At 45.4% G+C, this 26,111-nt stretch overlaps 1 protein-coding gene across 2 annotated transcripts in view; it reads left to right on the top strand.

Annotated features, from left to right (window-relative positions):
- BMP6 (bone morphogenetic protein 6) overlaps positions 1-26,111 on the top strand; it is a 146,956-nt gene that overhangs the window by 92,001 nt on the left and 28,844 nt on the right. The window contains exon 2 of one of the 2 annotated variants that reach the window (XM_080915809.1): positions 24,220-24,412. The exons of the other annotated variant lie outside the window; for it this stretch is intronic. Within the exon in view, the coding sequence (XP_080771935.1) occupies positions 24,220-24,412 (193 nt within the window). The remainder of the gene's footprint in view (positions 1-24,219; positions 24,413-26,111) is intronic. 2 annotated transcript variants of the gene reach the window in all.

Genomic DNA, 26,111 nt, shown 5'->3' with positions numbered 1-26,111 from the left:
TCCACAGTGACAAGATGGATTGTGGGAACTGTCTGGAGAAGAAAATGAGGAAAAGGTCAGCTGTGGCATGAGGAGGAGGCTTGGATTACAAGCAAGCTTGAGCACATGTGTGAGTCACCTCTAACCCAGGGCTCTTCAGAGTCTAAGGTTTTATCACAGCACACATTCTATGGCAGTGGGATGACCAGCTCATCCTAGGCTGCCTGGATCGATCCAGCTTTTGCATTAGTGGGTCTGTGTCATGTTCTAGAAGCCCTCACTTCCGAACCCAGAAAGATGGCTGGTTGTCTATACCTGGTTTCAAGCCATTCTGAAGAGGCATCTTGAGGAAAGGATCCAGGTAAAGTTGAAGCTGGAGTGCAGTGCTGGTGGCACACGCATGACACTGTCCCAGTCCCCACGGTTGAGCTGGCTGGAGTTCATCCAAGCCGGTTTATCTCCTGATGTCTTAGGGACTGTGAGTCTGCTAACAGAACTCTGGACTGTAGGATTCAGAAAACAGTTGCTTACATTTGAATTTGGCAAACTGAAATCAGCAGAGGTGGGGGGAACAGGGAGAGAGGGAAGGAGGGGAACAAGGAAGGGAGAGAGATACAGAGAAGACACACAAAAAACAGTGAGAGCCACAGAGAGACAGAGACACACACATAAAGAGATACACAGAGACACACAAAGAGAGACAGAGACAGACACAGGACACAGATATACACAGAGAAAGACAGTGAGAAAGAGACAGAGAGGCACAGAGGGAGACACCCACAAAGAGAGACAGAAAGAGACACAGACACAGGACACACACACGCGCACACACACACACACACACACACACAATACAGGCTAAGTTCTGTCTGAAAAGTCCCAGTGAACCCAAGCCCAAGGGACCAAGACTATTCTGAAGCACTTTGCTTCTATCTTTAGTCTTCCCTGCTCCCATGCCAAAATATTCCTAAAACCTCACAAGTCAATGAAAAACTAGTTTTTATCCCAAATGCTGCTTTCCCTCTTCCAGCTACAGTCGAGGGGATGCTGTGAGTTTTCAACCAGAATCCCAAGCCTGAGATCTTGGGTTTCTTGGTAGCAGTTTTTGTACAGTAAGTAATCTTCCCAGCTGCTGCAAAGAGGCCTTACAACTCTGTTCCTGGTCATCTGAGAACACTCAACCAATTAAGGAAGCAAAGTAAGAGGCAGTGAAATCAGGGCCATCGATAGTCCATTCAAATGATGCTTGTCTGATTTTTGTTGTTGTTTTAAAACAGCACATGCATTTTATTATGAACAGAATCCATTTGTTAGGAATCATTTATAAACCTCAACAACAAAAGACAAAAGGACTCATCCACAGTAATTATCCCTTCAAATAAATGGAGCTTCATTGTATATTCTTTTGTGTGCAGACTTTGATACAAATGGTATTATAGAACTATCTGTAGTTCGACAGATACAGTAAACCCCAGTTCCTGAGAAGTTTGTGCTGAAGGAGTCAATCAGGTAGGGAAACAAGTGGGTGTAATGTACACTCAAGAGGCAGAGGTAGGAGGATCAGGTGTGTTCAAGCCTAGCCTTGGCTACAAAGTGAGTTTGAGATCGGCCTGGACTCCATAAGACCTTGTCTTATAAATTAATGAAAAAAAAAAAAACTAAGAAAAAATGAAAACAAAAACTGGTTCTCTACTGAACATGTGTAGACATTTGCATAGAGCTTGTGTTGCAAGGCAAGCACCCAACCACCCAGCTATCTTCCTAGCCTTGGTACCATTTTGTATAAGAGACTTGGGTGTACATGGAGTTTGGTGTCTGAAGGAATGTTCTAGAACACCTGTTGTGTCCAATGGCTTTGGATGTGTCCTTCTAAGATCAGAAGAAAGGTCTCATTGCAGACAGTAGATCAGTCCCTGTGAGTTTGTGGTGGGGTGGGAAGCCACTGGAAGTAACAGGACCTCAGCTTTGCTTACACATATCACAGCTCTTAGGAAAGGGCTTTTCTTGTCTTGCTAATGGCCACAAGTTTTTTGTCTCCTGCAGAAAACTCTTCCAGATGTTAGCTGTTCTAGCTCCCTAGATTCTTTGGGGTCTGGGAACCCTGAGCCCTTCTGTACATAGTCCCAAGAGACAGCAGGTTGAGACAGTTTGTCCTGCCTGAGGCAACAGGCAAAGACATCCCAGAGAGAAGACCAAAGGCCATGCCTCTAGCCCTGGAATCAACTTTTTCTTCATCTTTGACTTCTCTCTGCAGATGTTTGTCCCACAGAGGAGAATCTAGCTGTTTCTCCCACCTGTTGCTTTCTTACAGGGAAATCTCCCACTCCTTCCTGTTGTATTTTGTGTTGAGACAAGAGATTGCTCTGTAGCCCTGGCTGTCCTTGAATCTTGAGAAATCTAACTCCTTGATGCTGGGATTACAAACATGGAGCCCATGTCTGACTTAAATGACACTTGCTAAGCAAAGCGGGGTTTAAACCTTGGAGTGCATACTGTGCCTTACTACCATTAGATGTGGCAGTTTGAGCCCCAAACCATAAGATGTGGGACTATGTGTTCTGATTTCCCTCATTCCCTCTGGAGGGATGCTTTCTGATCTGAGTAGACAAACTGAGACTTTCCACAGGACCTTGCACTGAAAAATTACTGAGTTGTGAGCTGACCCTCTCTGAACTCTTAAGTATGCTGGTAGCTGCCCATGGGCTCTGGAGCATAGTAATTCTTACATGGGTTTAGGGGTAAGAGCTGAAACCCTCGCCAGTCAAGTGGCCTTGAGTAAGTCACTCCTCTCCTTGAGAGTTAGCTTCTCTAGTCATGCATTCAGATGGACTCAGATTGTTATAGGATGGAAGATGCTGGGAATGAGGACAGGGGACTGAGCACAGGTCATGACTGGGACTAGTCACACACCATCCTGGGGACTGGTCGCACACTATACTGCAGATTAGTCACATACCATCCTGGGCTCTGGAAATGAGTGGGTGGCCCTTTCTCTCTCTTCCTTTCTCTCAATGTAAATTATTTTGTGGGTTGGGTTAGGTCTTGGAAACTGATCCCTATTCCCATCCTGTGCATTAGCCTAGTTCCCAGTGCAACATCTTGCCCCAGATCCCAGCCTGTGGAGGACTTGATCTGTTTCTGTGGGTTTTATTTTCCTTCCGGGAGCTTGTATGGAGACACTTTTCTGCTCCCTGGAGCCCACTGCATGCTGGGGTCCTTCCATTCCTTGCAATTGTTCATCCCTGTGCAGTACTGTCTGCAACTTCATAGTCCCCCGCTCACCCCCCATCTGTTCCCACTCTGCTGGGAACAGCAGTACAAAGAGAAGCGAAGTGCTACACGTAGTGACCCAGGGTGTGGTGTGACTCTCAGAAGACACAGTGCCAGGCTCTGTGGCCTTGTTGAGTTGATGGAATCTTAAGCTGTAGCAATGAGTCCCTCGGGCACTCCATTCATCCCACTAACCACAGAGAAGCAAAGTTGTGCTGTGGGCGTTTGTCCCAGCAACTCCGAGGCCGCCCCACCCCCTTTCTAGCAGCGGTCCATTTTAAGGTTCCTAAGTTGGAAATCACACAGTGCAGCCATCCTGTTCAACTCTGTCTTGTGCTCCCAGAGTTGCCTCTTAGAACCTCCCAGACCTCTGGATTTCTTAAATGTTCTAAGTTGAGGGACAACAGCTACCACTGTGACGAGTCTCTTTACAAAAGGAGTTCAGATTTACTTTATTTTTATGTATATGTGTGTATGTCTCTGTGTGAATACATGTGCACGTATACGTGGGTGTCTTTGAAGGCCAGAAGAGGGTGTTTATCCCCTGGAGCTGGAGGTATAGGCCCTTGTGAGAGGTCCAACGTCATTGCTAGGAATCAAACCCCAGTCCTCCACAAGAGCAGCAAGCCCTCTTACCCACAGAGTATCTCTCCTGCCCAGTGATGAGTCTTGACTGGCACTTCTCTGAATGTCTGTGGGGCTCACTTGTAGGAGCTGATGCTGATGAGGTGTTGCCTCTGTTGGATTCCAGTATGAGCAGAGGAGTTACTCATTTATGCTTCATACGTCCCCGAATGCTTCTGTGTGCGTTATCCCATTTAAACGTTGGCTCTAGGAGGCAGACAGGGGTCTCTTCTTGGCAACTGACATGTTAAAAAAAAAATTAGTGTTCAACAAGTTGTTGCCTAGCAACCGTGTTCCCTGAATAATGCTATATTTGGGTATAAATATGCACTACACACACAAGATGAGATGACAATCCTGATACTGTTGTGGTTGGCAAGAGGAAGATCTGGACCTGCTGACACACCCAAATCTCCAGGGAGTCCTCCCAGAACACATCTTGTAGGTAGTGAATAGCAGAGTATCTCTCCCTGTAACCAGTGAGAAGTTTCTGGAAAGTTCTCTCTCTTTCTCTCTCTCTCTCTCTCTCTCTCTCTCTCTCTCTCTCTCTCTCTCTCTCTCTCTCTCGCTGTCTGTCTGTCTCCCCCTCCCTCCCTCTCCCCCTCTTTCCCTCTCTCTTCCCCTCCCTCCCTCTCCCCCTCCCTCCCTTTCCCTCTCTCCCCTTCCCCCTCTCCCTCCCTCTCTCTTTCTCTCTCTCTTTCTGTTTCTCTCTCTGTGTCTCTGTCTCTCATACTTCCTTTTGACAGAGGACTTGCATCATCTTTTTATCTGAATGGTAGGAGCAAGGACCTGTGGGACTCCTTGTCTGCATGTTCGACTGATTGGCAGGGCAGCATCCAGCCTATACTTGGTGTCATTAAAAGCCTTTTGAGTTTATTTCCCGTGCAGACATGAGCTACATGGAGTGGGACTGGAGACTGTGAAGGCTGGTTGTTAGCGTGTCTGGCAGGTAGTAAGTGCCGAGAAAAGATTTGTTGGTTTGATGAGCTCTGGTTGAATGTGGGGCAGTAGCCACATAGCAGAGGCTCACTGAATTTAAACGTCATCCTGTCCAAGAAAATATTCCCCAGCCTTAATTTTGTTTCCCTTGGCATTTCGTTTGAGGCCATAAGAGCCGATGGTAAAGAGACAACGAAAGCAAGAGAGCCGCGCAGCCATTCCAGAATCTCACTTGGCTCTGTATTTCCTGATTTAGCCTTGCTTAGTTGTACGAGGTCTCCAGCAGAGCAGGGCAGGGAAAGGGAGATGGTGTAGGTCTGGGTCTACACAGTAGCAATGCCTGGGGTTGGTGGACCGTAGTGTTGCTGTTCCATATAACACTCCCTCTCTGTGGTCAAGCCTGAGTGGGTGGGTTCCTCTTTGGCTCAAAGAGGGCTTTCAAAGTTGGACTGTTCTTCCTTACTCCATCAGTCAGGTCCTTCCATCCCAGTCAGATCCTTTCTAGTATAGACTCCATGTTCGATTTCTTGTGTTCTCCATCTTGGGCGGATCATTCCCAGCTGTTTGCTTGGGTACAGCAGAGCTCCGGGCACCGTGTCTGCCTAGAGTGGCTCCCCCAAACACTTTTTGTCAGCCTCGGTTTGAGTTCCCCAATAGTGAATTGTTATCTGCGGTTTGTTCTGTCCTGGCTTCCTTTTTGGGCATTTGAAGCGTCTAAGAAGAGAGAGACCATCAGCTGCTGGTTGCTGCTTCATTGCTTTGGTGAAAGAACTGGTGGGAAGTATAACTGGTTGAAGATGGCTTGCATAAATGCCTGTGGCTTAGTCCTGCCTGTGTATTGCCTGCTTCTTGCTGATTCCAGCCAGAAAGAGACAAGTCAGGGCGAAGTACCGGCTGTGTGAGCATCAAGATGTGACACCCCGTTGTACCGAGTGTACACTTGGTAAATATGAAGTTAGGGTGATTGTACGCTGATGGGGACTGGGCTCTAATCTGTGTGCCTGCATGCCTTTACTGCGTGGTGGATGCCTTTTGTTGGTACCTTTCCTCCTTCCCTGGCGCATGCTTGGTGCATGCTCCTTGACGTTCCTCAACAACTCCACCTCCTCTCACCTACATTACCTCTCACTCTTTTATATTTGCTGCTGGGGACAGAACTCAGGTCTTCCACATGGTCCACATGGCAGGCTACCTGCCCAATCCCACAAGCCCCACCTGTCCCCATTCCACTCCGCGGACCTTGGCTCTTTATCTTCTCAGTGCTCTGGTGAGGCTGTCAGGTTGCTCTCAAGAAACCCCAGGTCAAAAGTCAAGGCCGAGATGCTCACTGCTCTCGTCCCATCTTTGTTGATGTGCTGCGGCGCGTCTGCAAACCTGCGGAAATGCCTGCTTGCTGATCTCATCAGCCTGTGATCTGAGAGCCCTTGTGACTTAGTCAGGGGGAGGCGGGGAGCCACCCATCCCGTGGAGCCTCTCCTACCGCGAGAACCTGCTGTGCTTCTGGGAAAACAGAATGTGAAGTGAACAGTTTGGCTTGGACCGGGTCCGGAGGCACAGCATGCTTCACACGAGGATCTTCTGTCCGCTGTGTTGTAAGGAAAACGAGGTGAATCAGCAGAGCAAAGAACGCGCCCGTCTGGTGCAGCCGCAATAATAAAGTATAATGTTTTGAATTAGAGCAGAGAGGGAGAAACTGAGAAACCTTTGGCTGGCCACTTTGTTGTTCCCATCGTTCCGCTTTCCTCCCCTCAGATATATGCCGGGATAAGAATTTTCTTCTCCAGCCTGGTGTTTCCTAAGCTCAATCCCGAAGTCACATGACAGAGTCCTGTTAGACATGGGCATTATTGAGGAGCAGAAGATACAAAAGTCACATTTTCACCAGAGGCCCTAGGAAGCAGAGATGAGACACCGTGAGAGAACACGCCTCCAGCTCAGCCCAGAGTGTGTTCTCCTTACCCCACATGTTAATTAGTAAATCAAAACCAAAAGAAAAATATAAAATTAGAGCCTGCCGCAAATCTGTCACACTTGAAAGGTTCCCAGATTAATTTGTCTTCCTGGCCCTACATTACTCATCATCGTCGCCCTGTATGAGAGAAAGGACCCCCAAATGCCTCGGTAGGTTGGCATCTCTGGGGGCCTCATGAATAAAACAACTTTACAACAGTGTTGTTCTGGTGAGGATTACCTGGACAGCTGAGAAGTTATGTTTCTCTTTAGACAGCGGAGTGGAAGCCACAGGCCATGGATTGTTCTCTCTTTCAGTGCTCTGGGGGTGGCTCTGTTTTGTTTGTTTCCAGTCAGATAGTCAAGGCTTGGCCCTAGTGAGTTTGTATGACTTTGGCAAAGCAGGAAATGTTACCTTTTCAAGTACACTTAGAATCCAGCAGGGCCTAACAGAAGCAGCTTAGCTGAGGGTGGAGAGATGGGGGATGGGGAGGGGTAGGGGGTTGTAGTGGGGAGGCCTTGTTGCCCTAGAAAAGACAAGCCATTCTCTTGGAGCTGTGTTGGGAGAAACATTCTGTTAATGTTTTTGCAGGATCCTGGGATCCAAGTTTTGTCTATTAAAGGAGAACAGAGGCCCCGTTCTGTTTGTATGCAGATCACATGGCTGTGCTAACAAGTTATTTGTACCTCCATGGTGGCATCTTCACATTCTTGGGTTTAGAGCCCTCTGCCACCCCACCCCACCCCCAATCAGCACACAGTCCTGTGAAGACCTCCGTTCTCTTCTCTCATGATCTCTTTCTTGGCCTATTAGTTTGAGTAGAAAATCTTCCAGCGTTCTCCTGGCTCTGGGGATGTTGTCCCCTCATTGGACAAATGCATGCAGCTTCCTGCTACAAGCTGCTGGTGGCACTTGAGACAGATTCGGTATAAAACAGAACTCCACATCCTCGCCTGCCTCACTTTGGGGACACACCTGTGTTTTCTTTTGCCCTTGCCCCTGGCCTGAGGGCTGTGTGCAGGAGGCCTGCCCAGTGCTAACCTCAGGGCCTAGACTGCCCTGTGCCATGCATGCAGGAGAGGTGGGAAAGGATCCTGAGGAAGGACTCGACCCACATCCCTGTGCCTGGTCATCGGAGTGCTATGCCTCAGATTATAATAAGTTATCTGATGTGGTGTAACTTGATAGGACTATGAACCTTGGTGACCTTGGGAACTGAAGCAGGGGACTAGCCTGTTGGTTTCTTTTTTCTCCTTTCAAAACTTGAATGTTTCATTGAGCCAAATAGCTCCATTGTCCTGATTAAGTCCACTGTGGCGAAAGCTAGGATTTAATATTTTGGGATTGTTGTTTTGTTAATTTTTTTTTTCTTTTTGCCACCCAGTTTGAGAAAGTTGCCCAACCCAGCATAGTTAAATCCTCCATTATTCAGAAGATGATTTTCCAGTTTGGAGGTTTTTATTTTTTCTCATCTAGACTTTTTCCTGGAAGCAGTAAAAAGGCATTGGTCAGATAAGCAGATGTTAACACAGTCCCGGTGGTGGAGATTTGCAGTTGTTTTCTGGTGGCTCCAGGGGCAGTTAGAGTCTACAGATTATGTTTTGCAACAAAATATCTTGTCACTTTTTTTTTTACCTCATCTCAACAGGCTCCTCACCAAAGAGTAAACACAGGCAAATCTACTAAAAGGGATTTTTGAAGCCACAGTCCAATACCTGATAAAATAATATAATCCTGTCTAGATTTGTATGGCTACCTCCAGAGACTGAGAATGGTTGAACCATTTGGACACCCTAGAAAGAAATACCTGTGCCTCTCACACCATCTGCCTACCCGTATCTTCTGCACACTAGGCTACTGACTTTCAAAGGAGTGCACAGAAGCCATTTGACGAGGGCTCCTCGCTTTTGAACGTTGCCAGATTTGTTCTGGCAAGAAGTGCCTTCCCTTCTCTTTACTCAGTCTTCAGCCTCCTCTCCGCTCTTCTCACGGTGTTGGGTGTCCTGGTCTGGTTTTTTTTTTTTTTTTTTTTTTTTTTTTTTTTTTTTTTTTTGACTATCAGTCTGCAACATCAGTCCAGTTCTTCCTCTCAGACTCTCTCCTGTGACTCCTTCATAACCTCATTTCTGTCCAACTCGACAGATGCTCTCTGTGAACCTACTGTGTGCTGGGCACCAGGCTCCGCACACTGACATGACAGTGTGTACCAACTTCCCGGCTTCTTTCTCAGTTGCTCTGTGCAGCTGACCTTACATTGAAATGGGCAATGAATGAGGAGCTACCATTTAATCAAGTTTATTTGGGGAAGATGGAGTTTTCTGGAATCAGCTAAAGGTTGAGGTGTATGTTATCAGTGCACTAAAAGCTGGTGAGTCATTTGCTGTAAAATGGTTGGTTTTGCATGATGTAAATTTCACAATGATTTGAATAAAAATAATGAATGAGAAAGAAGTAGGGGTGAGTCAGGTCTATTTCTGTGAAGAAAGGTGTGATACAGAAATTCGTTCCTCCTCCTTATGGGTGGTGACCCGTGCTACAGCTTGATTACAGCTGAAATAATGTTATTGGGTTAATTTCCTTCTTTTGCTTTCTAGAACTTAGCATGCTTGGAGTTTGAATCCTGGGGCAGTTATTTTGACCCAGAGGAATTGCTGCTTTAAAGCCAACGGCCTTGGGCAGACAGCGCAGGGCAGCTCTTCCAGTCAGGTGACTTTCTTCTCTAATCACTCCTGATCTCAGGGGGAAAGGTCACTAGGGCAGACTTTTAGTCTTCCCTTCACATGTGCCCTGAGCATGCTCCAGGGCCGAGGACAGAGTGCCTAGTCATAGCTAGTGTATGTGTCACTCCTGAGCTCCCAGCCCTTAAACCATCTCTTAAAGTCCTGGAGGTAAACAGGAGCCTGTCCTGTGAGCTTACAGTGTAGCAGGTGATAACTTCTCATACAACGTAGGGACAGGATTCTGCTCATCCCCATGAGATCTTATGGGAACTTAGAGTAGAGGGAACCAAAACCACTAGGGTAGGTAAGGATAAGACAGGCCATCAATCACTGTAACACACACCAAAGGCAGTCCACCTGCAAAGGAGTGTTTCCTTTGGTTATGGTTTTTCGCCTATGGTTAGCTCTGTTGCTTTTAGACCTGTGCTAAGCCAGCTTCTCAATGAAGAAACACACAGCAGGATACAGTTGCTCACCTCATGCGTGTGAAGGAACGTGGAACCCTGCGATGGCCTTGTGTTTTGAATGCTTGGTCCCCAGTTTCTGGTTCTCCTCTGGGAGGTTCTGGGAACTGTGGAAAGCAGGATTTTGCTGGAGGAAGTAGGTCACTGGGTGCTGATCATTGGCAGTGTCTTGTCCTGGGCCCTGTCAGTCTCCCTTTCTCTGTTCTCTGGCCACCATGCTGTGAACCAGTATATGTCATCACATCCTCTCTGCCTCTGAGATTGTGAGCCACAACAAACATCTCTCCTCCTTTTGTCAAACGTAGCTAACACAGAGTCTATTCTCTCCAAGGCCAAATATTTAGTGACATTGTAAGACCACAATGGTCCATCTTCTTCCAGCAATACTGTGTTAATACTTTGCTATGGGCCATGTTTTTATCCCAGGGACCTTTGGGGTGCCCTTCAGATCCAATAGTAGCAGAAGGCTTCCTGGGCTTAAGTCTTAAAGGAAGCTTTAAGGATTTATTGTTATTATATGTAATTATGTACATATGTGTGCAATGCACCTAATTAGTAGCCAGGGAGGCCAGAAGAGGTCATCAGATCCCCTGAAGCTGGAGTTACAGCTACTTGTGAGCCGCCCAACATGGGTGCTGGGATCTGAACCTTGGGCTCTCTGCAGGAGTAGTACAAGCTTTTAACCACAGAACCATCTCTCTAAGCCCTCAAGTGAAGATTCAGAAAAGTACTGCACTATGCTAACAGACAAAATATTGGTGTCCCTTCTCCCGGCTAGATTCTTGTGTGCAGATCTAATAACATGATAGCATAAGAGGTGGGCTTTGAGTCATCAGGCCAGGGTCATAGGTATATAGGTAGTTCCATGGGGCTGGAGAGATGGCTCAGCAGTTAAGACTGATTGCTGCTCTTCCACAAGACCTGGGTTTGATTCCCAGCACCCACACCAGGTAGTTTACAACTGCTTGCAACTCTTTTTCCAGGGGAATCTAACAACCTTTTCTGGACCCACACATATGTGCGTGCCATCCTCCCCTAGCACAATGTGTGCATGTAATTAAAAACACTTAAAATGAATTATGTTTTTTAAAAGGAAAGGGTTGCATGAGACTGAGAGTATAGTTTAGCATACACATTGAGCGTAACTGTCGCTGTGGTTTCAGTCCCTCAGAACCACAGAGGAAGAAAAGAGCTCCCAGAGCCACCTTGCTGAGAACATAGTGAGAAGGCACTTCCTGGAAGCCCGGCCCTCAGCAACCTCTGGATATGGTGGTTCGATCCTGGCCTTCTTCTGGCCTCTCTCTGTAATTCTGGGGAATAAATTTCTATTGTCTAAAAGCCATCCAACCTGTGGTTTAAAATTTAAAAGCATATACACACTGAGAAGGTTTTTTTGTTTGTTTGTTTGTTTTTAATATTCTATGCTAGGGCCTGGTTGTCAGCCTCTAGCTCTAACTGAAGGTGAAAGAGCCGCCAGGAGATGGGCCAGTTCTGGGGAATTTGGAGGAATAAATGTACCTGGGAGTAAACCACACCCTTTCAGGAAGAGCGGTGGACTGGGGAGACACTGGCAGAGATGGGCATAAAGAGAACGGCTGAGAGAGAACTGTTAGTGGCCTTTGGCCTTTGGTTCCTTGTGAGTTTATGGGGCCGATAGGACTGGCTCTAACTTTTCAGGGACCATTTGAAGGACAGACAAGACAATCGCATGTGTGACACTGCTTTGTAAATGCTTCAGAAATGAAACTGTTTTTACAATGTGCTTGAGATTTGAGGGGGGGGGTGTCCCAAATGTTGCTTTCCAAACATTTCCAAGTAATTTCCTTTTCAAAACAGAAGTTGGAAAGATAAGGCTTCAAAATATGGAATTTTTCAGAGTACATAATCTCTGGGCTCTCTGCTAAAGTACTGTCAGATTTGAGAGTTAAAGAAATGCAAGATAGGTTTGAGACATGAAGGTCGGGGGCTCAGGGATGCTCCTAAGTGGGAATGAGGGTCAGATTTGGTTCCCATGAGCAAGCACGTATAGGCCAGGGTTCTACAAGACCAGCTCTACTGCAGAGCTGAGACCAGCATGGGCTTAAAGTCAGGTAACTGTTGCTGAGGGTCACACAGCAAGCTGGGACTCCTGGGAAATAAAGTCTTTCCAAAAGCAAAACCACATTTTGTGAGGAACAACAGAAACACCAATTTAAACATTCACAGTGCATTCTTTAGCCGAGAAAATATTGAAGAAGCCCAAACACACAAGGAGATACCCTACGAAAGTGGAGATCATCTGAAAAATGGGAGAGGGGCATCCACTTAACTGTCCTGGGGAATTTGGAGAAGAGTCCCCAGGCTAGACCGAAATGTCGAGAACTACATGGTAAGAACAGATAACACTATACAGGATAACCAAAGAGGACTGGGCCAATCCAACACTAATGAAAAGGGACATCTACTAAACAGCACAAGGGACAGACTATTGATTAGTTGGTGAATATACTTGAAGTATCCACTCCACCCACAACAAGATTAAAAACAAACAAAAACCAGTTGGAAAACAGGAAGGACACAGAGCAGACAGAGATGAGGAATGTTAGAAGCTCCGACATCCGTCCGCCTTCAGTCTGGAAAGAGGCAATAAAGAGAAGGCAAGCCAAGCATGATGACGAGATAATAGAGTTTCTGAGAAGTTTGGAGAACAGGGATCTGCAGATGTCACTGTATAGTCTGAGGGAGTGCGGGAAAGCCCAGTGGAGACGCACTTAGTGAGAACCAAAGCTGAGACGCCAGCACCACACAAACCAGGTCGGAGAAGAGAAATCCCTCCTGTGATGCCCTGTGTCCAGGCTCAGCCTCCTCCCCATCTCCCCGAGGACACAGTGTCCTGCATGGCTCTGCTGTTGGAGGGACGGTGTGGGAGAGCGTCTGCTTTAGGTTGTTCTAGCTGTTTTGACCAAACCTCTGACTTTTATTGATCCCTTGTGAAAAAATGCATATTGTGCATATAAGTTTTCCTAAATGTGGCCTGGTTGCTTATCTAGTCCTTATAAGTGGGCAAAATGCGTAGCTATTTGGTATTAGTGGTACCCTGAGATTTTCTGATATTTATTTGTTGCATGCAAAATGGGTTCCTCAGTGGGAGCTGAGATCTACTTATTTTCCTATTGAGAAGCAAAGACGTGAAGCCACCATGCATGTTCCCAACCTAAAATGCCATTAGTACCTATATTTGGATGTGAAAGTAGAGAATTTTGAGAGTTGTAAAATTTGCTTACTTAGGGTTTTTTTTAAAGAACATGTTTATTTACTTACAGTAATTTATCTTTTTAGATATATAATGTATTTACTTGAAGTGGTCATAAAGTGACTTTTTAGTGATAAGAGACATGAGGACGTGGTGTGAGGTCACTCAGTAGAGCGCTTGCCTTTCCTGCATGAGGCTCTGTGTCCCGCTCCCAGCAGTGCACACCTACCACCCCTAACACTTAGGAGGTAAAGACAGAAAGATCAGAAGTTCAAGGTCATCCTCTGGTGTTCTATATCTTCGAGGCCAACCTGGGCTACATCATATTCCATTTCAAAATACCTTTGACAATTTCAAAACAACAAATGACTTGGGTTGCCTTCACTATTAGGGATAGTATATACATACTAAATGTTTGTTCAAAGCGCTCTCCCCCCGCCCCCGTGTCTCTCTCTCTCTCTCTCTCTCTCTCTCTCTCTCTCTCTCTCTCTCTGTCTCTCTCGTGTGCATATATACTAAACTAGTCTTAACACATTGGAACAGAAGGCTAGCCCAATGAAGTTCTTTTGTAGCAGCAGAAATATCTGTACCTGGGAGTTGGTGGAGATGTGTGAATCAGTGCATATGGTTCACTGTTATAAAACTGCATGTACATACCCCTAAGCAAATGACATTGTACTGTGACATTGGGATAGGTATAGCCCTGCTAGTGTGCCGTCAGCGTCACTTTACCAGTAAGGTGTCACCACTGGGCCAACACTTGCTTAAGGGATGCCTCTACCATTTGTGTAGCCTCAAGCCCCGAGTCTAGTAGTCACCTAAAATCCTTCTTTTTTTTAAGACCATAAGCTTGTCAGTGAGTCATTGAAATGCCCCAACTCAACAAACAAATGACACAAAACTAAAAAAACAACTCAAAGTAGTCAGTCAGTTCCCAAGATATGACATCCAAAATTGTCATCTGGCTTTCATGTGCATACACACCAGCACTCTCTCTCTCTCTCTCTCTCTCTCTCTCTCTCTCACACACACACACACACACACACACACACACACACACACACACACAAACTTTCCCTCAAAAACTCCCACAGTGAGATAGTCTACAGATGATCTGCCAGAGCTCTGAGAAGTAGGTGAGTTGTTAGGGAGAGAGAGTTCCACCCCTGCAGAATCCAGGGGCATACTGTAAGACGGGGCATCACCAGGCCTCTCATGCACACAACCACACATTCCAAGTGAAGCTGAGTGTGGTGGTTAGATGTGTGGCATGTCTCTCGGTCCCCTGCCATAGGCCTGACTTAGCCTCTGGGACAACACTGAAGGCGAGAGTCATCGCTCCCAGGATTTTAAGGCTGTGCATCTCATGTTGCTATTCATGTCATTAGCCCCCCCTCCCCTTTTTTTTTTAATTTTAAACTTGGGCTAATGCAGTTCTTCTTACGTCTGGTTAACTAGCTTTTAAAAACTGGCTTGAGATAAAACAACCCATTGAAAAAGAAGAACTCAACTGGGACCCCAATTCCATTAAGCCAAACATAAAAGATCATTTTTTTTTTTGAAATATTTGAGAAAACTTGATGGATTAGCTTTCCTAGGAGAGAGTAAGAAGGTTTAAATTTAGCTGGGTATGATCCTGCGCTAGACACAGGGTCCATGTTTACGAGGTTATTTTTATTGTGGTTAAAATATACATGGCCTAAATTCATCATTTTTAAAGATGTGTCTTTTTCTATTGTGTGTGTTTGCCTACATGCATGCATGTATCTGCAACCAGGTGCTTCTCTGCCGTGCCGCCCTCTCACAGCTGTCTCTGTCACCCTCTCCCAGCTGTCTCTGTCACCCTCTCCCAGCTGTCTCTGTCACCTGCTCCCAGCTGTCTCTGTCAGCCTCTTTCACACACTGTCCCCTAGGTGGGTTGGTACTATGCCTGGCACATGTATCCCAACTCCGAAACTGGCTTGGTGCATCCCTCCACTACACTTTCTTTAGAACTCAATTAAGTTTCCACATTAAAGAACACACCAAAATACTCATAACGACCTGTATTTATGCACTGAGAAGAGTGTTTACATCTGCTGCCATGTTGGCTTCTCTGCATTCTACCTCCTCCTCCATCCCATTTGATTCTCTTCCCTTCCTCCTCTTTCCCACCTTACAAAAACTTTGTCCCCGCCCCACTCTCTACTGCCCAATCATGTATTGTCTTGACATCAACCTGCACATTCTGGCCAATAACACATAAGAGTTCATCTTCTCCACATCTATGCCAGCCCTCGTGAGGAATAGTCTGTTTTTAACAGATCCATTCACAGTACGGGTGAAGAAGAGAGGTGTACCAGTCAACAGCATTCACCAGCTCTTGTGAAGAAATACCCATGTTTTTAATAAACCCACCCGAGGTAAAGCTGAGGAAGGGGAGATGAGTCCAATCAATAGCACCCTCAGAATAGCTATGCCCACCTGCAGGACCTGCAGTCTGCTCCCCAGTTTGACAAACAGCTGGGCACCTGCAGGTACCATCACTCCCACTGTGAGTGTGCCTGTCCTTTATTCCTGAGTGCTGGCTCAGTTTCTCCCCGGCCTCTAATAGAAAAACAAACAACAACAACAAAACCAAAAACCTTCAAGGGCAAAAGGAAAATGAAGCCCTGTTAATGACAGCGATTTACACACATGTAGTAGAAGTGTTTGTTTCTAAGAGGCAAGGCGTGGCAGGCATGCTGCTCGTGATATGACATACTCGGGGCAGAGGTGGGGATGGACCAGGCAGGAATACAGCTTCAGTGCAGGCCTCCACAAGCTGCCTCATCCTTAAACCTGCCATCTCTGTTCTCAGAATCATGGTGGACCCTGTATTGTCGTCGCCCAAGATCCAGGGCTAGTCTGAAATCAACAGGTGGAATCTGAGGCAAACTGAGGGTGGAGTGAGTTTTGCAAGCCAAGTTCCTTCTACTGAGAGGATGGAATTCTGTTTTCAGTAGAGCCCTTTCTGATTTTACTTAGTATTGAGACAAAAACACTGCTGTAGAAATGGAGAGACGGCTGAAAGGATGCAGAGTATTGTTTTGTTCCTACTGACCTTACGAAGGACAAAAAGGAAGTGGGTGACCTTGTACAAGGTTATGATTGGTTAAGAGGAAAAGCTATAACTGGGTCCTTGAAGTAAAAACTCTAGAGACCATTGTATTGGAGACAGCAGCACTGTTTCACTAGAGAAGAGGGGAATGACGTCAGAAGTGCAGGATACACCGTTTCGAAAGACAAAGCTAATCACGAGAAATATTAATTAGCACTATCTAGAGGACTCAGCCCATTCTGAACTCACAGGGCTGGATACTCAAATCACTCCCCCGAATGGTCACAACATTTATTGCGCATATCTGCACGATGTCCTGGGCTATGTTGAATGGCTATTTTTACCTGGTCTTAGGAAATGTTATCCCCACTCAACTGATACTGTAACTTGAGTGTACTGTCAACAACATCACTCAAGAAAAACAAAGGGAAGCTGAGGTCTCACACCACAATGTAAGGAACGGTTTATTTTGACTCAAGGATTGAGAAAGGATACAGCCTTTCATGGCAGAGAAATCACGGCGGCAGGAATATGAGGTCCATGGGTCCATGGCTGCAAGAACCGGAAGCAACTGGGGACATGACATCTGCAGTTAGGAAGCAAAAATTAAACAGGAATTCTGACAAAGCTAAGAAACGTTAAAGCCCAACCGCAGGGGCCCACTTCCTCCAGTGAGGCTCCACCTATTAAAGGTTCTCCATCCTTTCAAAACAGTAGGACCAGCTAGAGAACATGTCTTTAAAACACCTGAGCCCAAGGGGTGAGGGGAGGGGACATTGAACACTCAAACTGTATTGCTATATGGTCTTCAGATGCATGTGGAGGCAGAAACCTAAGTAAGTATATTCACATCATCTGTCCCTGTGAGCCATTGGTGCACAGTTATATAAAGACAGTTATATGCACTGTGGAAAGCCAAGAAATAGCAAGCTCCCAGCAACCGTCGGCAGTGATGGCCACACCTCCTGGGAGGGAGAGAGGCAGGACAGCTCACGCTGAGGCACACAGTCAGACAACTATAGGGAGGAGCGGTTGGATGAAAGATGCATGAAAGGGATATAGTGGATGTGAATGTCCTCTGAAGAGGGTAAAAGAAAAGAATGTTCAGTGTTGTCTTGGAAGGCAAGGGGTTGTAATTCACATTGTGATAAAGTAATGGCTTTCTTGTTTCTAGGATCTTTATCTTTTTATGCCTGTGAGAATTTGCCAGATTCTTTACCCTGTTTTTTTCTTTTCTTTTTGTTTCTTTTAGTTCATCTCTCTCTCTCTCTCTCTCTCTCTCTCTCTCTCTCTCTCTCTCTCTCTCTCTCTGTGTGTGTGTGTGTGTGTGTGTGTGTGTGTGCTTTTGCATGTGCACATGTGCATGCACACATACACATGTATGCATGCATGTGAGGGTGTTATGTATACACATGAATGTATATGAAGACCAGAGACCAACCTTAGGTATACACTCCATTCCCCACCTTATTTGGGGCGGGGCAGGGTCTCTCACCTGAACCTAGGACTCATCTATTTGGCTAAACAGGCTACCTGCAGGCCCCAGGAATTCTCTAGACTTGGTGTCCCATCCCAGTCTCCCAAGGGCTGGGATTATACAGATGTACCCTTAACATGTGGGTGATGGGAACTGGAGTAAGTTCTCCTGCTTGCCCTGTGTCAACTGAGTCATCTATCTCCATGCTGTTCTTAAATCTTTGGTCCTCTGACCTCTTCCTTCTGCTTACAGAGGTGCACCACCTGCCTGTATCAGGATTCTTTCTTACTCCTCCTGCACACTGCCTCCCAGTGTGCACAGTCTTTAACCTTCAGAATTGAAAGCCACCACCCACTTCCCTTCCTCTTCCTTCCTCTCTTAGCCTCTTTCTAGTTTCCTTTTCTTGAGTTAATTTCCTGATACTGTCATACAAATCTCCAAACCAAATGGCCAAAACCAACAATGCACTGTAGTTTTTCAGTCCTTTGTAAGGACTGTCTTCAGCACAGTGGTTCTTCCTCAAGGCTTCTTGTGCCAGTCTATGGCTGTGGCTGGACTTATACAAAGAGACAATGGACCGGATGTCCAAGATGGCTTCCTTAACTGGAAATGGTTACATGCCTATAACCCCAGTCCTGGTGGAGACAGGATTAGTAATTCAATGCCAGCCTCATCTATCAAAGTCCGCTCAGGCTGCATGAGAACTTGTTTCAAAAAAACAAAATAAAACAAACTTTAGCTGGAGAGATGGCTCAGCAATTGAGAGAGCACTTGTTGCTCTTAGAGAGGACCAGGTGACCCACATTAGGTGTCTAAAAGTCACCTATAATTTTAGTTCCAAAGAATACAATGCCTTCTTCTGGGCCCCTCTGTCACTATATAAACATTTTGTATATACATTAATAAACTCTCTAAATACACAAATAGATAAATGTGTGTGTGTGTGTGTGTGTGTGTGTGTGTGTGTGTGTGTGTTGTGTGTTTGAGACCAGGTTTCTATGTGTAGCCCCAACTGTCTTGGAACTTGCTTTGTAGACCATGTTGGCCTTGAACTGAGAGATCAGCCTGCCTCCCAAGTACTGGGAATAAACAAACAAACAAACAAATCTTAAAAAAAAAAAACAAACCTCAAAACCGAATTTTAAGCAAGTGTGGGTGGTGGGACAGTTCTCCTTTTCTCTTCCCTCCCCTTCAGCCCCTCCCCTCTCTTATTCCCACACTTTTTGATCTTCCTCATAACAGCGGACTTCAGGGCATGAGCCCCCTTCACAGTAGCTGTCTTTTCCCTACAGACACGTGAGGAAGCTCCACAGTTACTACAGCATAGAAAGTGCTTCAGCTTCACAGGTGCTGCCGTCCACACTCAAAAGCAGGCTACAGATTTAGCTGAGGATGGCTCGCTGGGAGCGAGGGTGCTCTTCACGGACCGGTCACCACATTTTATGTCTATTGAAAATCCTCTCTGTGCCTCTACTCCTTGCAACTGAAATGTCTTACTTTCACGTATTTCATTCTATGCACATAATATTTTTATTTATAGTAAGAGATGGAAGAAATTCTTGAAGAATCCTTACAATGTGCTCTAAAGAATCTTTAACCCACTATCATCTAGCTATGTCAAAATTAAGTACCCAATAGGTCCTATAGAAAGGACAATGTGACTTTTTTTTTTTTTTTAAGAAAATCTGTTTGAGAAATCAGATTTGATTCATTTTAACCAATAGTGATAACATATCAACTTTAGAAAGCAGATCAGTTTTACGGAAAGGTGATCTACCTTCTGTGTGGCCGTCCTTGTGTGAACCCTTCAACAATCTTGCTTTTCATTCCCGGGCACTGACTAGCAGACCTGCCGCCGCTGTGAGCAGACGCCACCATCTGCTTTCTGCCCAGACCTTATTTGACTCTTACTGAAGCCAAAACTTTTTTCTGAAAAAAAAAAAAACTGAAAAGGGGGGGCAGGGACCCATTAAGGCCACTTGCTGCTCTTGCAGAGGACTTGGGTGTGATTTTTAGCACTGTATGGTGACTCAGAACCGTCTGGAGCTCTTTTGCGGTCTTTTCTGGATGGTCAATGTCATTTCCAAGTCTTCCTAACAGAATATTATTTCATTTAATTAAAAACATCAAAACATCAATTGTTTTCATGTCTATGGGTATTTTGCCTGCATATATCTGTGCCATAGTTCCAGGGAATCTTCACGCCCTCTTCTGACCTCTGAGGACACCAGGCATGATCACGGCGCACATACACACACACACATACACACACACACACACACACACACACACACAGGCAAAATACTTGTACGCATAAAAAATCTTTCAAAGTTTTTAAACTGAAAAAAGAAACAGATAGCTCAAATCTAGAGGGTTGGTCATATAACTATATGGTAATTTTGAAAAAAAATCTTTATTGAAAACCTTGCAGACATGGTTAATCTAATTTTTTTTTTTTTTTTTTTTTGAGAGGATCCCATAGAGTACCTCTGTCACTCTGGAAGTTATTAGGCTCGCTTTGTTTGCCCTTTTGTACTAAGATGCCACATCTCCAAAGTTTTTCTCTGGAGATGATAGAGAACAGCACACGGGAAGAAATGGGAGGTTAGGGGTGGCAAATAATTTGGCTTTTGTTTTCTTCCTACGAATCCCTACAAGAGCTGCTCTGTAAGAGATGAATTTGTTCCTGCAATTTCTTTGGAATAGTCATTCAGAAAACTAAGAGGCCTGGGTTTCTTGCACCCGTGTTGGGCAGCTCACAAAAAGCTTAAGTCCTAGAGGATCCGGTGCTCTCTTCTGAACTCTGAAGACACCTTCACTCAAGTGCATGTACCCCCACCTAGGTACACATGCAGGCATCTAATTAAAAATAAAGATGAATTTTTCAAACCCAAAGGACTGGGCACAGTGCGGCACACCTGCAATCACATCACTGAGAAATCAGAAGCAGGACCGTTATTGCAAAGTTTAAGTTAGCCTGGGCTACATGGCAAGACTGGTTTCAAAGAAACAGCATAACAAGCAGCCCCAGGGGTAGCTCACTAGTCAGAAAAGAATGTGGAGTTTGGGCAGAATTAGAGCCTCTGTCCTTTTACAGTGACTGTGGACTGAGCACCTGTGGTTTGACACTATTTCTCTTACCCAGGACTGAATCAGACAGTTGAAAGCCAACTCCCCAGAATAATAAATAACAATTAGGTTGGTTTTTTTTTTGGTTTTTTTTTTTTTTTTTTTTTTTTTTTTTTTTTTTGCCTTTGCCTGCATGCATAAAAAGGGTGACATTTGCTTTCCTTTCTGGCTTTTCTGAGACATAGCTGATAAAAGGGGCCTGTGCTGATGGAGAGCCACCGATCTCCTCTCTGCCCACTTCGTCAGAAGACTGCCTCCCCACATACACACCTCGAAGACTTAGCAGGTCTCACACCGAGGCAGTGCAATCTGTTAGGTCCTGTGTGGCAGTCTGTAAATCACATCCAACACACAGAATTTAACTTTAGGATCCTCTCGCTGACTTTCTTCAAAGCCCTTCCTAAGAGCTCTTTCCTGACCCAGGAAACCACATTCTATTCTCTGCTTCTTGGAGTTTGACATTCATAGCTGTTGCCTATGAATGAGGTCACTTGGCTCTGTTGGTCTGTGCCTGGTTGTGGCACTTAGCACTATGCTTTCCAGGTTCACCTGTGACTATCTAGTGGCTCCATAGTTCATCACCCCTCTCCCACTGCTACAAATGTCTATTCATTCTCCTGACCCTCCGGACTTCTCTCCTGTCTCTTCCCATACCTGGTTCTGACCCCTCCCCTTTTTCCTCCTCCTCCTCTCTAACTCTCAGGTCCCTCCCTCCTTCTATCTTCCCTGATTATTTTGTTCCCCCTTCTAAGTAAGATTGAAGCATTCACACTTGGGCCTTCTTTCTTGTTAAGCTTCATATGGTCTGTGAGTTGTATCATGGGTGATTTGAGCTTTGGGGCTAATCACTTTTCAATGAGTTTATGTTATGTGCATCCTTATGTATCTGGGTTATCTCACTCTGGATGATATTTTCTAGTTCCATCCATTTGCCTGCAAATTTCATAAAGTTAATGTTTTTAATAGCTGAGTAGTACTTTATTATGTAAATGTACCACATTTTCTGTATCCATTCTTCTGTTGAGAAATATCTGGGTTGTTTCCAGCTTCTGGCTATAATAAATAAGGCTGCTATGAACATAGTGGAACATGTGTTCTTGTTATATGTTGGAGCATCTTTGGGGTATATGCCCAGGAGTGGTATAGCTGGGTTTTCAAGTAGCACTATGACCAATTTTCTGAGGAACTGCCAGACTGATTTCCAAAGTGGTTGTACCAGCTTGCAATCCCACCAACAAGGAAGGAGTGTTCCTCTTTCTCCATATCCTTACCAGCATCTGCTGTTACCTTGAGTTTTTGATCTTAGCCATTCTGATTGGTGTGAGGTGGAATCTCAGGATCTGTGTGTTGTAGCAGAAGGTCATTCAGGTGTTTATATGCCTCATTTCCTTTATACATTCATCCACAGAAGGGGAACTAGATCTAGCTACTCTGTGTGTGTGTGTGTGTGCCTATGTATGTATGTATATGTCTGTACATATATATGTGTGTGCATGTGGGCCTATGTATGTATGTGCATATGTGTGTGTGTTTAATGTAAGCCATTTATAGCAAAAACCACTGCTATTGTTTTTTTTTCATTCATTCCTTTTATCCTGTTTGGGTCTCGCTGACAGATTTAAAAGCACTCCAGCAGCTTCCTGGCACATAGAGCCAGTCCTTAGAGTCTTTAGCCCTTGCTTCCATTAAGAAGGGATCATCCTCTATGAGACGTTACCAACCTGACTCCTCAACAAAAACTGACACCAGGCTCCAACGGATGGTTCCAAACCCATGGTCACAAAATAAAGGAACCTGGGTGTGGAAAAGGGTCTCGGGGTTGTTGATATAGTTGAAGGAAATGAGAGGGTAGAATGAGAGTAAGAATGCATCATATACACATATGGAATTCTCAAATAACAAATTTCATGGTCTACAAATATTTCCACGGGACAGCAAGCATAGTTCAGAGGCTCCCGGAATGGCAACTCAGGGTGGGACAAGGCATGGCCTGTCCTCCACTCATGTCATAGCTCTCAAGTTCAGCGCTGGAAAGAGAAAAGCCAACAGGGAGGAGAAAGCTAGAAGGGTAAGGAGGTCATTAGCAGATGTTAATTATTCATAATGATGAATTTCATGGTGACCTCTTATATGTTCTGGTCATATTAATTTCTTGTTCTCATCATGTCCCCTCTCACTCCCCCCACTCTCTTTTCTCTTTACAGCTGTCCCCCTTTCTTGTCTTTTGACTGTCATTAGGGTTTATTGAGCAACAGGGTTATTTAAAGGAGGAGCATAGGCACCTCACTAAGGGCGGCACCACAGAAGATGATGTCATCCCTCCATCCCCTATTAACTGCTTGTAGATCATTGGGGTGAGGTGTGTGTGTGTGTGTGTGTGTGTGTGTGTGTGTGTGTGTGTGTGTGTGTGATGTAAAAGTCTCTACTCCTTCCATGACAGGGCCAAATCTTGTGTGATCTTAGGTAAGCTATCACAGTGCAGTGGTGTGTCATGCCCAAAAGAGGGTCCTACGACAATCCATCCCATCTTGGGCTCTTTCACCCTGCCCTCTCCTCTTCAGGGCTCCCTGAGTCTTGGAGGTGGCAATGGGCACAGATGTCCCACCTGTGTTGGGCATTCAGTAGTGGCTTAGTGCCAGACTAAAAGTAGACATGAGTCTCTGTAGTTCCACTCTCTGCTGCAAATAGAAGTTTCTCTTTCCAAGGCAGACAGCAGCAGGGACCTACGGGAATAAACATAAATATTTAGAAGGTAACTTGACAGTCACATCACATGTTTTTGTTTGTTCATTTGTTTTTTTTTTTTTTTTAATCTCAGTTTCCTCTTGATTCTCTGTGCTCTGTAAGCAGAGCATGTGGCATATTCACCAGTGAAGACTCACCATCTGGTTCCGGTGGTCAATTGATTGCAGTGACAGTTACCTGGTTACCTATGTTGTCTTGGTGACCAGCAACTCGTAGGAAGGTTTAGCAGGTGGCGGGTTCTTCAGTGTTCCATTCATTCTCAGACTTTTCTGTACAGTCCAACAGTCCTTTTTTTTTTTCTGATGAGGAAACCCAAAGCCAAGAGTTTTTAAACAGCTCAATCTCATGCAGATCATGTTCAGCCAACTGCTGGAACTACAGCATCTAAAAGGAACACAGTGCAGACATTTGTCTTCATCTGGGGCAGAAGGGAGGATCTCAATATCTCCCTTCCAGGTCCAGCCAGTGTTCCTTCAGCCCCTCGGTCTCACTAACCCACCTGCTGGTAACTGGTAATCTGTGACATAAAACTGGGGATCGTTCATGAGATGAGCCTGTGACACCTGGTCAAGTAACAATAGCTGTGACTCTCTCTTGTTTAATCCTATAGTGGAGTACGACAAGGAGTTCTCCCCACGCCAGCGACACCACAAAGAGTTCAAGTTCAACTTATCCCAGATCCCTGAGGGCGAGGCGGTGACGGCTGCTGAGTTCCGAGTCTACAAGGACTGTGTGGTGGGGAGTTTTAAAAACCAAACTTTTCTTATCAGCATTTACCAAGTCTTACAGGAGCATCAGCACAGGTACGAGGAAGCCCAAGGGTGGGGTTGCTCACACTTCTCACCCTCTCCCCTCATGCCACCTCAGGTGTTTCAGAAGATGGTCTGGAGGTCAGGGGCTATTTGAACGTCAAGAGCTGGTGTTCAGTTGATTTTTTTCCAAATAGTTGTTTTTTTCCTAAGCAAGCCGGTAAACAGTGCTTAGTAAGCATCTTTGAAGACCAGTCAACTCTGATTTATTGGGGGGTCAATAAATATTTATTGTTTGCTGCTAGTATTTGGTCCCTAGTTTTTATGATGTGTGGAGGCTAAATTAATTCACACATTAAAATTATAGGATAGCACTTACAGGAGATTGCAAGTCAGGTGACTGCAAGGTATATATTGGCATATTTAGTATACATACACGTTTGCTTTGAACAAGCATATATAAACACTACCATTTGGATACAGGGAATGACACATTACATTTTTCCTGTTTATCTGTGTTAATCTTCTCTGCAGTGAGTTCACAGTGATTATAAGGGAAAATATGCAATAAAGAATATGCATGGTGCCTCGTAGCAATAAAGAAAAACTGCCCCAGCCACTGTTGGAGCACAGAAAGGCAGAGAAGTAAGTAATAAGCATTTAATTCAAATCTGTAGAGGCAGAAAGGAAACCAATCAGTATGAATTGTGTTGAGCAGGTGGGTGAGTCCGTTCAGCACACTGCTCACTGAGGGCAGAAGACCGGAGGTGGAAGGGACAGAGCCACAGTGGCACTTAAGCCACCGATAATGTCTACATCAATTAGATAATGTCTACATCAATTAAATAATGTCTATATCGACTACAAGGCCGGTGTAAACATAATCCTGGATGATGAATGCCTAGAACCCCACACTCTTGGACCTTTCTATTGCCCCCCACACACACTTTTTAAAGCAGGTTGCTATGTAGCTCAGGCTAACCTCAAACTTGCAGCCCTCGCCCTCCGCTTGGGATTTTGAATTGTGAGATTACATATCACATGTCCAGTATCTCCTTTGGTTTCAGAAACCAAATCTAACTGACCTTGGAAAACTACTGGCTTTCCAGGAGGTTCCAGATTGACCTTCGCTCCTTCCAGATATATGGATGTGGGGGTGGGAGGGCTGTGGCAAGCAAGCCTGCCAAGATGGTAAGGAATAGGAGCTATCCTGGGAGGGGTTACTTAGCTTTGAGAGCATACCAGTGTCTGGTACTTGGACACATTCTGGTCTGTCCAAGGGCAATTCCACTGGAGGGAATTTCTGTTAGTTTCAAGAGGGAGCTGAGAAAGAGTATAGGTGACTATGGGACTGTAGGAGGGAGCTGAGACAAAGAAGGGGCTCTCAGAGTATTAGAGCTCCACCTGAGGGAGGAGGGGCCTAGGGGGAGGGATTAGGGAAGTTATAGGGAAGGCAGCTCTGAGAAGGAAGGGAGGAGTCTGAGAACAGATGCTACAGGACAGACCAGACAGACAGATGGAAGAGGGAGGAGACAAGGAAAAGGTCACAACCAGTCCATCCTTGGGATGAAGGCAGGACTGCAGCTCCTGAGGCTTTGAGGGAAAAAATAGTGTCTTTAAGGATGTGCCCATGCCCACATGGGCATGGAGAGATACCCAGACAGCTGTATCAGAGCTGAGAGTGCTCAGCTGGGGGCCTTGAAGCTGGAGGCTGGTGAAGGCTCTAAGAGACCCGGAGTGGACCGGGACAGTA

Source organism: Micromys minutus (genome assembly GCF_963924665.1).
Source record: "Micromys minutus genome assembly, chromosome: 1".
In the NCBI taxonomy this organism is placed as follows: domain Eukaryota; kingdom Metazoa; phylum Chordata; class Mammalia; order Rodentia; family Muridae; genus Micromys; species Micromys minutus.
Note: the sequence above shows the minus strand (reverse complement) of the source record. Positions and strands in the feature narration are given on the sequence as shown.